At 35.5% G+C, this 17,500-nt stretch overlaps 2 protein-coding genes across 2 annotated transcripts in view; one reads left to right on the plus strand and one right to left on the minus strand.

Annotated features, from left to right (window-relative positions):
• Nucleotides 1-12,590, plus strand: part of LOC107553906 (protein CBFA2T2-like) — a 14,770-nt gene extending 2,180 nt beyond the window's left edge. Inside the window, exons 2-10 of the mRNA XM_016236256.1 lie at nt 1,207-1,448; nt 1,532-1,621; nt 3,983-4,164; nt 5,521-5,777; nt 5,861-5,946; nt 8,283-8,490; nt 9,854-9,922; nt 10,112-10,302; nt 12,150-12,590. Coding sequence (XP_016091742.1) covers nt 1,236-1,448; nt 1,532-1,621; nt 3,983-4,164; nt 5,521-5,777; nt 5,861-5,946; nt 8,283-8,490; nt 9,854-9,922; nt 10,112-10,302; nt 12,150-12,425 — 1,572 coding nt within the window. The 5' untranslated portion in view covers nt 1,207-1,235 and the 3' untranslated portion in view covers nt 12,426-12,590. The remainder of the gene's footprint in view (nt 1-1,206; nt 1,449-1,531; nt 1,622-3,982; nt 4,165-5,520; nt 5,778-5,860; nt 5,947-8,282; nt 8,491-9,853; nt 9,923-10,111; nt 10,303-12,149) is intronic.
• LOC107553901 (N-terminal EF-hand calcium-binding protein 1-like) overlaps nt 12,503-17,500 on the minus strand; it is a 55,506-nt gene continuing 50,508 nt past the window's right edge. Inside the window, exon 10 of the mRNA XM_016236251.1 lies at nt 12,503-12,564. Coding sequence (XP_016091737.1) covers nt 12,503-12,564 — 62 coding nt within the window. The remainder of the gene's footprint in view (nt 12,565-17,500) is intronic.

The raw sequence follows: 17,500 nt of genomic DNA on the forward strand, positions 1-17,500 counted from the left end.
ATGCAATCTGTTCCACATACAATTTTTTTAATAGTAGGCAGTATATAGTATGTACTGAAAAATATTCAGTAATATCCACTCCCAACACATGTTCTAATTAAAGTTGTTGTTGTTTTTTTTAAATGCTGATGAATCAGATACGGATGCCATAGTTTAAGTGAATATTGAACTGAAAAAAAAAATTGGTTCAGATTAGCTAATGCTTAAATAACCTATTGCATTTGTCAACATTTGTAGTATGCAGTTTGCAGTATGCAGTGTACTTGACTTGACCTTCCATTTCCATTGTGATTGATAAACCAAAAGTGATTACAGATGGATTTAATGAGGTCATGTGACAATGATGCAGCACTAGTTGCATAATAAGTTATTTCCACTCCTACTGGTGAGGTTTTGATGATTCTTCTTAAATTTTTTTGTAAATGCTTAGTTAACACGTACACAAACTGCAATTTTCTTTATGCATGGAATACCCGGATAGCCTATTTGTCAAAAATGCAGTATGTAGTATGCAATTTACAGTATGCTATGTGTCATCCATTTCCAGTTTAACATAAACACAGATGCCCTAATACTGGCATATAATCTTTCACCAGAGAAGTACAGTACTTTAAATGCATAGTAGTGCGTTTACATTTCATTATTTAGCATGCATTTGTATGCAAAACAACTTAGAATGAGGGGGGAAATCATTTAACCTACATTAGCAACTAACTGCAGTACCAAAATACAAAGGAAAACCAGAGTAAACGTTTAAAATGAAAAGAGTGGTTTTGCTGAAAGAAAGTTTTTATTTATTTTTTATAACTGTGCCTTTATATATTATAGCCATAAAAACAACACTTCACTCATTTTTTTGAGCTTGCAGGAAAATGTATGTGGTTAAAAACAAAAGTATTAACTAAAATTACAATTTTAAAAACATTTTTGTTAAATTGAAATAAAGCTGAAATAAAATAAAACATAAATACGAGATGGAAAAACTAAACATTAAACTAAAAAACGAATTGAAATAAGTTTAACTGGAAAGAAATAAAAACTAAAAGAAAAATAAAACTGAAATTGAGCATAAATAGTCATATAAAAAAAAAAAAGACACATAAGAAAATAAAAATAAAAATGGAAACATAAAATAAAAGGCAGTTCAAAATATTGATTAATTATGTGTTTACAGATCATTGCTAAGCACATTTGCTCTTTCTGCAGTGACCAATGGGATCAATCACTCCCCGCCGATGCTCAACGCCATTCCCTCGCCGCCTCAGCGCTACAGCAACGGCCCTTCATCATCATCTTCCTCCTCTCTGGCCAATCAGCAGCTTCCAGCCACCTGCGGCGCGCGACAGCTGAGCAAACTCAAGCGCTTCCTCACAACACTGCAGCAGTTCGGCAACGACATCTCGCCCGAGATCGGAGAGAGCGTCCGAAACCTGGTGCTGGCGCTGGTGGTGCGTCCCTCACACAAGCCTTTCACGAGCACCGTTTGCTCAAATGTGAACCAGAGTTAACAAGCGATGTGTTTCTCCCACAGAACTCCACCGTCACCATTGAAGAGTTTCACTCCAGACTGCAAGAAGCTACAAACTTCCCCCTGAGGCCCTTCGTCATTCCCTTCCTGAAGGTAAACGGCCAGTAAAGCAATAGTTGAGCAAAAAAAGGGCAAATCTGTATTCACTCGCCCTTTTTGCTATTGTTAACCAGGGCTATTATAGTTCACTAAAACAAAAACTACTCAAACTTTTTTGTTGAATTGAAAGTAAATAAACGAAAATAAAATAGAAAATTGGGATAAAATAGTAAATGGGAAAAAAGGAAATAGAAAACAAATTAAAAATTTAAATAAAATATAAAAATGAGATGGAAACAATTAAAAGTTAAACAAAAAAACTAGAACTGAACTAAACATAAATTGAACATAAAAATAAAAAAGTTTTTAAAATATTGTAATTATTTAAAAAATAAATGTAAAACTATTTAAAATATAAAAAAAAAATGAAAAGCAGGAATGTTAATTTGGGGATTTTAATGAATCCCTGAAAAGATATTTAGGATGAAACTGATGTGAAGCTGCTTGAATGAGACGATTTTAACTTAAACTATTAAAACAATTTTGTTGAATAAAGCTGAATTAAAGTTCAATATAAATATGAGATGGAAACACTAAATGTTAAACTTGAACTAAAAATCAGAAATAGATTGGAAAAACTAGTTGTTGCACTAAATTACTAACTGGAAATAAACAAAAGCTAGAACTAAGCTAAAAAGAAATGGAACTCAAATAGTAATATTTAAAAAGAAAAGAAAAGTACTGAAAATATTAAGTATATTGAAAATATTTAAAATAGACAGCTGCACAATTTGATGATTTTATGATGGCATGCACGACAGGGATGCTGAACGGAGAAAGTGGAAGGTGTCTCGTGTTTCCTTTGGTAGTTTGCGGAGCAGACTGAGACTTCCGAGAATTCCAGGCGGTCGGAAGTGTGAAACACAACTGTAAACCGTTGCAGGTTTTTACAGGCTGCGCAGCATATGGAGCTCGGCAGCGGTTAACACAGTCGTGCCGAATATATGCCCACGCAAAAATAAAAGAACGTGAATGGCAGGTGGCATATGTGAGAGGAAGACCGAGTTAATCATGTACAGAAATGTTTGTCGTACTGCTAATAAAAACTACAGAGATGCTTGTCCTCGTTTAGATGTGTGTGGAAATCATTTTAAAGCTCCCAGATCATTTTCTTTGGATATCATCAATACTAAAGTGTTTAGGGATGAAGCCTGCTCACAAACCAATCATTCTTTTGATGTGGTTCTTTTTAATGATTTAGTCAAAACCAATTTGTGAATCACTTCAACAGTGTAAAACTGATATATTGAAACCATAAATGCTAAATTCATTCTTTTTTTTTAACTGTATGTGGTGAAAAACAGGCTTATTGTGATTAAAACATTTATTAAAAACATTTTGTTAAATTGAGATAAAGTTGAAACGAAGTTAAACTGTAAATATGAGATGAAAAAAATAAACTAACTTAAATAAGTCTAAGTAGAAGCACTAAAATTACTCACCAGAAATAAAACAAAAACAATTCAACTAAAGCCAAAATAAAAATAAATTAAACCAGAACAGTGATATTTAAAATAATAATAATAATAATAATAATAATAAAGAAAAAAATGGCACATTTCAAAATAACTAAAACTGAAGCAACAAAAGGTAGTTTTCAGTATTCACAAATATTCAGAATAACTTTAAATAATACTAAAATAACTCTTATAGTGGCTAACATCATAATCAGTATGTGACCAATACAACTAACTAAAAGCCATTTATAATATTTGATTTATAGCACAGTGATACCAGCAGCATTTATCCACGTTTTATTGAATGAAAATGCATAAAATGCTGGATTTGGAACCAAATTTGAGTGACAACCCAATGAATCACTAAATCATCAATGTTCAAATGAATTGGGCTTTCCAACAGTAACCTTAGCACGCTTTACAGAGAGATGTGTAAGTTAGTTTACATGAGGGAGTATTTTCCCCTTGTGCTTGCCAGAAAACAGTCTGATATTCTTCATATGTTCACATTAGTAATCAAACTCACATGCTCATCATGTAAGAAATGGACCGCTGGCTCTGGTTTGTTTCATCTTGCCGACTGTTTCTCTTCTGCGTTTCCATCCTCCTGAGGCTGAAGTGTTTTCATGTGAAAGATTTATTGACGAGATGTTGGTGAAAAGAGCGAGCAGAACGTGCAGTGACGCTGAACAGACGCCGCGGCTCCTCCAAGTCTGTCGAGGAACCAATCCCTCTGACCTTTATCTCCACTCTTATCAGGAATAATGCCAAAAATGTGCTGGTCAGACTTTAAGAAAATCCCTGCAAAGTGGGTTTGATGGCTAACAGTGTGGCGTTCAGCTGATGTTTGTTGTGCGGTGAGATGTTCTGTAAGTTGAACGCAGTGTTTCTCCTGCAGGCGAACCTGCCGTTACTGCAGAGGGAGCTTTTACACTGCGCTCGAGCCGCCAAACAGACTCCAGCGCAGTATCTGTCCCAACACGAACACCTCCTGCTCAGCACCAGCGTCCCGTCGCCCGCAGACTCCACCGAACTACTGCTGGAGCCCAACGAGAGCGGCAAACGCCACAGTCCTAACAGGTACGAACGCATACACACACGCCTGAGAAAGTAAAGCTCTCAAATAAAATCCCACGGCAGTACTATAGTAAAGTTATGGTATCGGATACCATTACTTTATATATAAATGCCATGTTTTCACCATACAAAACAAAACTTAAAAAAAATGTTGTTGCTTAAAATAAAGCTGCAATAAAATATAAACATTAGATAAATCAAACTAAATGAAAACGTTTTGCATTTGCAACTAACTGAATGAAGTTAAAATGCCAAAATGAATAACTTGAAATAATTTTTACTAACAGCTTGCGCAAGCGCAAAACGTCTCTTGGCGTTAAAATAGTACTGTCAGGATTTACTACAGACGCGCAGTGAAGAATTATCGCTGAAAAGGCGTGGACACAGTTATTTTTGTGCATGATCTTATTGAATATGCATTTTTAGGAGTTTCCCTTTCAGACGCAAAATTTATGGGAGGAGAGTATTAAACTGAATCATGCAAATTCACTGGTATTCGGGCCATTATTTAACGTCCAAAAAAAGCATGTCTTAAACCAGCCGCTAATTTGCGCTGCTCTTTGTAGCTTTCTCTGGTCATTATGGAAATGATCTGAAAGCATCTGTGTTATTAAATGTACGCATTGTCAGTAAATCACACGCAGAATTTTCCGCTCCCATCGGTGCTTTTATGGAATTGCGCTCTGCGCTAATTTGCCCTGTTTAGTAAATCTGGTTCTTGAGCTAAAACTAAAACTGACATAAATAGTAATATACAAAAAGAACTAATAAAACTGGCAAAAGAATGTAAAATTACTAAATTAAACCAAAAACTGAAAACATAAAAAGAAACTAATTCACAATATCAATAAAACTATAATAGTATATAAATCAAACTAAAATAACAGTAGCAATACTGTAAAATAAAATTAATAACAATGGCAATACTTTAAAATAAAATATAAAATTGTAACATTTATGTTACAGCTTTCAGCTGTCAATTTTTCAGTCCAAAAACATAGTATTTCCATGACCAAAAACAAAAAAGTAATTCCATGGTAAAACATGGTATCACCGCAGTTTTAAGTACAAAAGAAAAGAAACCTGGTATATTTTGTACATGTCTAAAAAACATGGTATTCTCCACGACAAATTGCCCAAAAATCAGGTTTTACCATAGTACTATGTTATAAGTGTTATTAGGGATTTTTTTACCATTGCATTTGAATATATAACATGGCACTAAATGGTTGCCATTTTTAAATGTACCATGGTATTTAATGCAAGGTACTTCAGAAAATACCATGGTATTGTCATTGTGCAGGTCCAAAAGTGTTATTAGGGGTTTGTTTCTCATCTATTTTTCATGATTTACTCCAGAAGTAAAGAGAATGGATTTCATGAGCGTCCTCCCGCCTCCCTGGAGCCTCCTGCCAAACGAATCTGCACCATTAGCCCCGCCCCCAGACACAGCCCCGCCCACCCGCTGCAGCTCCCCGCCCAGATCCACCCGACTCCGCCCCCTCTGCAGCACTACGCACTGGATGACATCAGCACACCTCACCTGTACAGAGAGCCGCAGCGGATCCTGGAGCTGAGGGAGCTGAAGGAGCTGAAGGAGCGGCCGCGGCTGACGGGTAACAACACACGGCAGCACGCCTTTAACATTCATTTCCACACATTTCCCGTGCATTTCTCATGTTTTTGCTGACGTTTTCAGGCAGTAACGGAGGCTACCGTGAGGAACCTGTGGACCACAGACTGACGGACAGAGAGTGGGCTGAAGAATGGAGACATCTGGATCATGTAAGACTGAGTTTATTCAAAATTCAATATCATGGTACAGAAGCAGTATTAAACAGTGAATATCACAAATCAACTATCAAGAATAAAATATAAAAGTTTTGAAATATTAATAAATACCATAATAGTACACTATTATGGTATTTATTTATATTTTTAAGCTTTTATTTTTAGGTTTTATTTATATATTTTAAGTTCTCATATTAATTAAATTTTTTGTAATTTTGTTAAGTACTTTTGCCAATTTTATTTTATTTTTTGTTTGCTTTAATATTTCTTTTTAGCTGTAATTTATTTAGATTTCAGTTTAGCAGCTTAGCTTAATTTTAATCAAAGAAAATTATTTTTAAATATTTTATTTAGTAACAACACTGATGAAGCTGTTTTTAGTATTTCTGCATTTTAAAATTGTATGGTTTTATAAAAATTAAGCACATTCTCTGATTAAAAACTCCCATTATCTTATTATAATGAGAAATATCATCCTTATTATTTTAATGCAAAACATACATTATTTGAACTAAAGTATTCATTCATCATAAAAGTATTTGTTACAATGCCTTTAATTTATGCTGATTTAAATAATTCTATTTCAGTTCTGAGAATTTAATCAGAATCATCACTGACAATGAGAATTAGAAGAATGAGAGTTTGCGAGGAAAATGTGTTTAATTATCCTAAAAATAATGGGAAAAAAACATAGTCATAAAATACGACTTCATTTGTGAAATTCATCCGGTAACCCCATGGTAAACATTCAGGACCAAAAAAAAAAAAAGTTTATTTAGAATATAATAAAATAAAATCTTTTTGTAATTCACATATAATATTATATTAACTAAATAATATATATAAAGTTATAAGTTAGATTATATGTATATGCAAGATATTTTTTTAACTATTGTGAATTTGAGTCGGTCACTTCGAGTTATGTCGGGACGACATTAGGGGTCTTACTTGGGAGCCTGAGGTCCTCTCTGATTAAGAGAAAACGCCAATGAAATTTGGCTAGTGGACTTTGCATGCTGACACTCCCCGTGCATACGGGTATAAATAGGCGACAGGTGCATCCACTCATCAGGTCTTTGCTTCAGAGCCGAGTGAATGAAGGAAACTCAACATTCACCTGGCGAATTCTCTCGTTTGCTGGAAGAAGAGGCTATTCTGGGTGGCGTTACGACACGTTCAGCGGCGTCCCTGTTAACTCCGCAATTCCCCTGGGTGTTTCATCTAAAAGAGCAATTTCTGATCACGGTTTACGTCTTTTTTAGTCTCGCGGTGGTCTCAGTGTTTCATTCTCGGCTCAGCGTTTCTCACGGCTGGATGATTGGTTCCTCGGCACGGGCCGCTACCCCGTCGTTACTGCCAAGCTGTAAACAACAAACAGAAAAGGCGTGAAGCACCTTTCACGAAGGTCGAAATCCCTTCTCTTAAGAAATGATTTTCTGTAGTAGGAACAGTGGCATGGCTATCTCCAGCAGCGATGTACTCACCTTTTGGTCCCTTCGGGTGCCAAGGTCAACGAATTTGCGCTGGGGCGTTGGGAAGGTTACGGCCTTTGCGTAGCACCTGACACGCTGTGGCTTGTCAACACTTGCAATGGCGCTTTCCATGGACCCCTAATGTCGCCATGACATAACTCGAATTATAAAACAAATAGTTCTGGTCCTTGATTCTGATTGGCTGAGCCGCGTTCGAAGCCGTTGTAAATAACTCTACAAACATACACCTTTGTTTACGTCTGTGTTTTGCTCGGCAACCAATTTGTTGGAACTACATTGTTTGGCGGAAGAATAATGTTTTTATTATCATTACACTTTATTTGCTCGGTTTGATTTTGTGAAACCTTACCACGTATATGGAATAACCGTTTTATAAAAGTAATAAGCCCCGTGAAGCCGTGGTTTACAGTGAATTTATAACAACGCCCCTTAGCTGTTATAAATTCACTGTAAACCACGGCTTCTTGGGGCTTATTGCTTTAGTGACTGACAGATAGAGAACGTCTCGGTTATGTAGGTAACCCTCGTTCCCTGATGGAGGAATGGAGAAGTTATGTCCCCATGCCACAACCTCGAACCATCACTGGTTGCCAGGGACAAGTTCTCGGCTCCTCAGCATAAAACCTGATGAGTGGATGCACCTGTCGCCTATTTATACCCGTATGCACGGGGAGTGTCAGCATGCAAAATCCACTAGCCAAATTTCATTGGCGCTTTCTCTTAATCAGAGAGGATTCGGGCTCCCAAGTAAGACCCCTAATGTCATCACGACATAACGTCTCCATTCCCTCCATCAGGGAACGAAGGTTAAGTTTTCTGTCGTGTCTCTGGTTGTAGGTGCTGAACTGCATTGTGGACATGGTGGAGAAGACGCGGCGTTCGGTGAGCGTTCTGCGGCGCTGTCAGGAGTCCGACCGCGAGGAGCTCAATTATTGGCGGCGACGCTCCAACCCACACGACGACGGGCGCAAGAACGGATCGGCTGCAGGGAACGTCCCATTCAGCAAGACACACAGCCCTCTGTCGGCAGAGGGAGTCAACACAGGTGAGTCATTTAGGAGTTCAGAATCATTCCAAGTTTGATTCACCTTTGTTTATAATGCTTTATACAATACATAAAGCAGCTTCACAGTATTAAACGGCTAAATAACAGAATCAGTGATGCAAACGTCATCAAACATGAGACAAATTCTGCTGTAAAGCAGCTCTAAAAACACAATAGTGTCATTATTCAGTTCAGTATTGATTCAGTTCAGTTCAAGAACTGTTCATTTCATTAATTATGAAACAAGTTAATAATTCAGTGTTAACTGAAGACAACAGAACAATAATTAATCATGAATGATTCAATTTAGCTATAAGCAGCTCTACAGAAGACAATAGTGTCATTATTCAGCTCAGTGTTGATTCAGTTCAGTTCAATAACCGTGTAAAGTTCATTAATTGTGAAACAAGTTAATTCAGAGTTAACTAAAGACATGAATCAATTATGAACTAATTTGATTCAGCTATAAAGCAGCTCTACAGAAGACAATAACTTTATCATTCAGCTCGATTCGATTTGGGAAGTCGTGGCCTAATGGTTAGAGAGTCGGACTCATAACCCAAAGGTTGTGGGTTCGAGTCTTGTACCGGCAGGGATTGTTGGTGGGGGGAGTGAATGTAAAGCGCTCTCTTCCACCTTCAATACCACGACTGAGGTGCCCTTGAGCAAGGCACCGAACCCCTGACTGCTCCCTGGGTGCTGCAGCATAAATGGCTCCGGGTGTGTGTTCACGGTGTGTGTGCACACTTTGGATGGGTTAAATGCAGAGCACTAATTCCAAGTATGGGTCACCATACTTGGCCACATGTCACTTCAGTTCAAGTTTTGTTTTCATCCGATAGTTTCAGTGCAGTCAAATTGATAATATTACTGAATATTTAAGGGACAGTTCACCCAGTTGACGGTAGCCATTGACTTCCATGGTAAGGAAAGGAATACTATGGAAGTCAGTGGCTACCGTAACTGTTTGCTCACGACATTCTTCAAAATATCATCTTTTGTGCTCAAAAGAAGAAGGTAACTCGTACAGGTTTGGAACAGCATGAGGATAATAAATGGCAGAATTTTCATTTTTGTGTGAACCGTCCCTTTAAGTGTCTTTTAAAACCCAACTAGCAGACGAAGTTGTGTGTGTGTGTGTGCTTGAGAAAGAGCCTGCTGATGGAGCAGGTGTTGTGTATTTGAGTCCAGGCTGAGAGAATATCGTCTCAAGCGCTGTGGTCTGGCCTCGTTCCTCACCGCCATCTGTGGCCAAACGTTGCCCAAAACTCTCCAAGTGGCTCACGTGCCTCCATATCCGTCCCTCCTGCATGCTTCTGAAGTGTTTCGATGCTCCTAATGTATTTGTTTTTGTGTCCCACAGACTCTCAGAGGGATCTTCCCCTGCGCGCCGGCTCTGGCTACATGCCTGATGAGATATGGAGGAAAGCCGGTAAGGGCGGCAACCCAGATGCACCCTGGGAAACCTGTTTTCTCCTCTGCTACCTGTTCATCAGTCTTGTTTCTCATTAATCACACTTTCAGTCTCAAAGCTCTTTGCTGGATACTGATACTTGTTTTATCACAAGAAAATACGGTGCATGAAACAAAATGTTGATGCATATGTGGTTTGATTCTGCAGAGGAAGCGGTGAACGAGGTGAAGCGTCAGGCGATGGACGAGGTGCAGAAGGCCGTCACCGAGGCCGAGCAGAAAGCCTTCGAGATGATCACCGCCGAGAGAGCCAAGATGGAGAAAACCCTCGCCGAGGCCAAGAGGAAAGCTACCGAAGACGCCATACAGGTCATCAATGAGCAGGAAGACTCCAGCGAGGTGAGCGTCACGCTGAACACACATTCATTCAGTCACCGACCGCAGATGCTGCATGCACTGATATAGCAATGCATCATGAATATTTAAATTGGGTCATTCTTTTCTGGCTTCCTTTTTATGCAAATGAGGCTCATTATAATGCAAACATTCGCCTGATTGAATCAACATTTGGTTATTTTAAAATCTAAACTGGGTGCTAGAACAGAAATGCACAGAAAGTGCATGCAAGTAACAAATATCACTATTAGAAGACACAATATTAAATAATCATACAAATATTACAGTATTACACATCAGCATTCCAAGGTTTGGGTTTTAATGTTAAGATTTTTTTTTGCTCACCAAGGCTGCATTTATTTGATCACAAATACAGCAAAAACAGTAAAATTGTAAAATATTATTAGAATTTAAAACAGCTATTTTCTATGTAGATATCTGTTAAAGTTAATTTATTCCTGTGATCAAAGCTGTATTTTCAGCATCATTCCTCCAGTCTTCAGCATCACACGATCACATCCAAAATAAAAGTATTTATTGAAAGTATTTTCAAAATATATTCTGTATGTGTGTCTTTTATATACATAAATATACACAGTACACACACATAAATTATATAAACAAAACCTTTTATTTTGGATGCAATTATTGTTGCCCAGCACTAATAGCACTAATACTATATATATATATGAGCATCATTCCTCCAGTCTTCAGCATCACACGATCTTCAGAAATCATTCTAATATGCTGATTTGCTGATCAAGAAACATTTCTGATTATTATCAATGTTGAAAACAGTTGCTCCGTCCAATATTTTTGTGGAAACTGATATATTCATTTTTTCAGGATTCACTGATGAATAGAAAGTTCAAAAGAACAGCATTTATTTGAAATAGAAATCTTTTGTAACATTATAAATACCTTCACAGTCACTTTTAATCAATTTAATGCATCCTTAATGAATAAAAGTATGAATTTTTTCCTGAAAAAAAATCTTGCTGACCCCAAACTTTTGAATGATAGTGTATATACCATGGTATTTAACAATGTACCATGGTACTACTAAACATAATTACTGATTTACATAAGTTTTAATGTCACCTTTAATCAATTTAATGCATCCTTGTTGAATAAAAGTAAATAAACAACCAAAAAACTTAAAAATTAACTTAAAAATAAATATGTATTAAATTAAATATTAAATTAATATTATATTTTATATATGCACTAATACTATATATATATATGTATATATGTGTGTCACTTTTAACCAGTTTAATGTTTAATGTGTTTATTTGTGACCCTGGACCACAGAAATTGAGATTTATATGTCATCTGAAATCTGAATAAATAAGCTTTCCATTGATGTATGGTTTGTTAGGATCGGACAATATTTGGCCGAGATACAACTATTTGAAAATCTGGAATCTGAGGGTGCAAAAAATCTAAATATTGAGAAAATCATCTTTCAAGTTGTCCAAATGAAGTTCTTAGCCATGCATATTACTAATCAAAAATTAAGTTTTGATATATTTACGGTAGGAAATTTACAAAATATCTTCATGAAATATGATCTTTATTTAATATCCTAATGATTTTTGGCATAAAAGAAAAATCTATAATTTTGACCCATACAATGTATTGTTGGCTATTGCTACAAATATCCCCCAGCGACTTAACACTGCTTTTGTGCTCCAGGCTCACATTTGTCATTACTTAATAAGTATATATAAAAGTATTAGTTTAGTGATATATTTAAAAGTGTAATGTTTCTATATTTATAATGTAATGTTTAATAACTGTAAGCAGTCATTTTTCTGATTCGCTCACGCTCTCTCTCTGGTCCTCAGTGCTGCTGGAACTGCGGTCGGAAGGCGAGCGAGACGTGCAGCGGCTGTAATGCGGCGCGTTACTGCGGCTCCTTCTGTCAGCACAAGGACTGGGAGCGACACCATCTCATCTGCAGCCCGGGGCTCCAGACGCAGCCCAAATCCATGCCACGCATCCAGGCCAAAGCTCCGGAGAGCGGCCCGGTCCCGAGTCCAGGCCTAGAGAAAGCCTCCAGAGCGTCCACACCAGCCACCCCAGCCTCGTCCTCCTCCATGCCAGACACCAGCGGACACTGAGAGCCAAGGACTCAATGAAAGAGGGGTTTAACCGCTGGATGTGACTGAAGCAGGACCGTCACACACACTTTTCCAGTTTATGGACAGGAGGACGTGTTTTGGCATCGCTTGGTGTGACTCAGCTTGCTTTTTTTTGACCCTGGACCACAAAACCAGTCATAAGGGTCAATAAATAAGCTTTCCATTGGTGTATGGTTTGTTAGGATAGGACAATATTTGGCCGAGATACAACTATTTGAAAATCTGGAATCTGAGGATGCAAAAAAATCTAAATATTGAGAAAATCATCTTTAAAGTTGTCCAAATGAAGTTCTTAGCAATGCATATTACTAATCAAAAAATAAGTTTTAATATATTTACAGTAGGAGATTTACAAAATATCTTCATGGAACATGATCTTTACTTAATATCCTAATGATTTTTGGCATAAAAGAAAAATCTATAATTGTGACCCATACAATGTATTTTTGGATATTGCTACAAATATACCCCAGCGACTTAACACTGCTTTTGTGCTCCTGGGTCACATTTGGTGCAGATGTGATCTGCTTTACCTGCACAAACTGTTGTCAGTGTTTCGTGAGCGTTTGTTTGTGTGAGTGTGTGATTGTGTCTGTAAATACAATATCAGAGCAATATAAAAGTGATGGATTCACCAAAGCTGTCAATGCTGTGACATGTTCATGTTTCGTTCCTGTTCCAGACAGTTTATCGTTATTATCTGACAATTTTATCAATGGAGAGTGAGTGTATGTATGTATGTGTGTGTTAAACGTGGAGGACAAACCCTGGTCTGAAGGGACCAGTTTTGATCAGGGTCCAGATGTACAATTAACAGCTTCCAGTACAGAATAAGTGATTTATCAGATCCACCGATCAGTTCGTCTGTTTGTGTCCACACATGCAAAACTCTGCAATCTCAGGAGGATGCTATATGTATATACTTTTATTTGTGTTAGCATATATTAAACTATGATATGATATGATATGTCACATATATAATATAACACCAGAAACATGATACCTCATGCCTTCTGTTCTGGACCAATTCTGAGAAGCCTCACTTTTCTGTTCTAAATAAAATACTTGTACACACACACACACACACACACACACACACACACACACATGAGATAGTGAATTGGTGGGTTTTTGATAAATGCGAGCCAAAATCATCACAATTAAAAGAACCAAAGACTTAAACTACTTCAGTCTGTGTGCATTGAATTTATTTAATACACGGGTTTCACAATTTGATTTGAATTACTGAAATAAATGAACTTTTCCACGACATTCTAATTTATTGAGATGCACCCGTATATATATTTTTTTTTTCATTTTAATTTTACAATTGTAATTTGTTTGCCATTTTATGTCTACAGCACATATCATTTTGATAAATTTTTCATTTATTTTTACTTTTAATTACTTTATTAGGCTACTTCAAGTTCAACTAAATAAAAATGAGAACTGTTTCCTTTCAGTTACTTTTATTAGCTAAATTTCAAGTAACAAAAATGTTTTTTTAATTATTTTAGTTTTAGTTATAATGAGTCCCAAACACCAGCAGAAGAGGGAGACAGAGAGAACAGCACATGCTCACCATGAATACTAACTGATTACTAATTAATAGTATAAGGACTTTTCGCATTGTTTTTTGATGAACATAGTGCATCATCTTTGCATATACAAATTTTGCATATCACGCACCCTCTACATTCTAAAGTATTAAAAGTAGTATGGTAGTTTGTCATTTTCATATATAGGCCTACATACAATCTCATTGGTTTTATCAATATCATTAACAAACATTATATATTACATTTCATATAAATATATGACTGGATGTTTAACAACATGTGACTATTTTAATATATATTAAAGGCATAGTTCACCCCAAAATGAAATTTTGTCAAAAAATTAACTTGCGCTCAGGCCATCCAAGAAAGGAATGTTATGGATTATGGACTCATATTTTAGATGAAAACACCATAATGATGAATTTGTTACTTACAAGCTTTTGTCTTCTCCAGATGTTAACTGATGGACTGGAGTGCTGTGGATTACTTGTGGATTATTGTGCTGTTTTTATCAGCTGTTTGGACTCTCATTCTGACGGCACCCATTCACGGCAGAGCATCCATTGCTGAGACACTGATGCAATGCTACATTTCTCCAAACCTGATGAAGAAACAAACTCATCCTAATCTCAGATGGCCTGAGGGTGAGCACATTTTCAGCAAATCTTTTTTGTGTAAACTACTCCTTACTGTTAAGCATCATCTAATATGACACTGTTTGTTAATGCCATTCATGTTTAGTTTTTATAAAGTGTTACTAATATATTCCTATCATAAATAAGGAAGCAGATGTTAGAATTTATTCGAGTGCATGTGAGATTTTTGCACATTTTTTAATCACTGTCCAATTACTCTTGTTGACAAGAACTTAAAAGTCCCAATTACTGTCTGTCGTCTGAACGCTGAATGTTTCTGCATCATTTCAGAAACACCATGCACTGAGACGTAAGGAGGAAAAAACACTGAACCGTGTCATTATGAGAGAGCGAAAGGATCTTTACTAATTACTTGGAAAGATGTAGCTATAATACTTCTGACTTCTAGCATGCTGCTTTATATTCATAGATTCACAAACACAAGCATACAAAGTATAGTAGGATGTTGTGCAGGTATTAGGAAGTGTAAAACCAAAAATGGCTGAAGAACAAAACTAAACACAAAATAATTGTTCGACTTTTATTTTCATTCAATGGACTAAACCACAAAAATGGAAAAAAACTAAAGCAAAAAGTCAAGTTTCTGTTTTTCAGTTAAGATGCATAAATAGTACAACAACTAGCAGGTTTCCATGTTCAATAAAACCAGGATCTTATAGTGTCTATGCAGTGAACTAAAGGAATAGTTCACCCCAAAATCAGCATTTACTCACCCAAATGTTGTTCCATACAGAAAAAAAATACATACATACATGCACATATATATATATATATATGGCCAAAATATATTTTAAATACATGCTAAATATGTTGTAAACAGTGAAAATCTATTAAATATATTTTTCAAATTACTGAAATATATTAAGTTAAAATTTTTCATATACCAATATATATTTTGAAATCTATTTCAGGTGCAAGAAAGCATTTAGGCTTTATTCATTATCTATTTTTATTCAAATGTGTTATATGTTCACACGTTATAGACAACAAATATATATTTTTTCTTAAAATGTGTCATGTTATGTGAATTTATTTTCTTGGATTATAATGAATGGAGGGCTTTTAAAAAATATATATATATATATTTATATTTTTTAAATATATTTTCAAAAATATGGAATTAATTACCAAAGAATATATGGTCAGAAAATATATTTACTTAAATATATATTGAAACATATTTTAGCACATATAGTTTTTGTATTTGTATTTTAAAAACATATTTGAAAAAAAAAAATAATAATAAATCAGAGTAGCTAAATACATGCACAGGTTTGAAACAGCACGAGTGTGAGTAAATGATGCCAGAATGATTCGTTTGGGTGAACTAGTCCTCTAAACACCTTCAGGAAGGTTTACAGAGAAATGACACAGCTGTACATCTTCATTAAATGTCTATTCTATTCACACTCGACTCGAATATTTCAAACTTCTCTTGAGAAATAATCTGTGATCGACCTGTTCCTTGCCTCTAAAACATCTCCTATCGGCATGCAGCTTCATGTTCCAGTATCCAGAGAAGCAAAAGTGACTTTAAAGGTGCTAGACTCAAGTAGCAGATCATTTTGCTAGTGTTATCTTAATTATTTACAAGAACACATGAATTCTTGATTTCCTTCATGTTGTTTTGCTCTGAGATTCGCTGTATCTGCATCAAAGCTACTGGCTTCAAAAGCTTCGTAACGGAATGGAGCAACTACGCTTTGATTGTCTGTACATGCGAGGAATATTACACCCATGCCTGTTAGCGTCGAGCTGAGCACGATTTAGAGCTGAAGATTCAGATCCTTTCCCTTCATGAGTGTGAATCTGAATTGAGTTGAATGCTGAATTGAGAATATACTGAATTGCAACTCCTAAGAAATTTAATACAGAGGAATTTCATTAAAGCTCGAAACAACATAAGCTCTAAAACATCAATATTTACAGCATTACTTTTGGCTGATTATGTCTATTTACATTTTTTTCATCATAAGGGTCAATTTTTTGAAATTGAGATTTGCACATCATCTGAAAGCTGAATAAATAATCTTTCCATTGATGTATGGTTTGTTAGGATCGGACAATATTTGAAAATCTGAAATCTGAGGGTGCAAAAAAATCGAAATATTGAGAAAATCATCTTTAAAGTTGTTCAAATGAAGTTCTTAGCAATGTATATTACTAATCAAACATTAAGTTTTGATATATTGATGGTAGGAGATTTACAAAATATCTTTATGGAACATGATCTTTACTTAATATCCTAATGATTTTTGGCATAAAAGAGAAATGTATAATTGTGACCCATACAATGTATTTTTGGCTATTGCTACAAATATCCCCCAGCGACTCAACACTGCTTTTGTGCTGCAGAGACACATATTTTGCTAAACTGAGTTAAAATTTTCTAAACAAATAAAAAATAAACATTAGCATCAAAAAAAGTAATCTTCAGATATTATATATTCAGTGAAATTAAGTGTTCATCCACTATAGCCCAAAAAAGGAAAAGTAGCCTTGAAAGAAGAATGAAAATAAATGATAAAATAAAATAAATAGATTTTATTTTAATTCAATTTAAATAACTCAATAATTAACTATTATAAAATAACTAAATCAATTATTTAGAATACTTTTACAACATTTATATGGATTTCTTTAAATTTTCTCTGAGTTCAAAATTTAAACAACTCAAGAATTAAATATAATAAAATAATGAAATAAATGATTTAAAATACTTCTACTGCATCTATATGAATTTCTTTAAATGTTCTCTGAATTTAAACATTTCTGCTGCCTGTTTGCAAATTTAATTCAAATTCAAAAAAAAATTGAACTGGAATGTAAAAGCATCTGA

Source organism: Sinocyclocheilus grahami, unplaced genomic scaffold (assembly GCF_001515645.1).
Source record: "Sinocyclocheilus grahami isolate Dianchi unplaced genomic scaffold, SAMN03320097.WGS_v1.1 scaffold485.1, whole genome shotgun sequence".
In the NCBI taxonomy this organism is placed as follows: domain Eukaryota; kingdom Metazoa; phylum Chordata; class Actinopteri; order Cypriniformes; family Cyprinidae; genus Sinocyclocheilus; species Sinocyclocheilus grahami.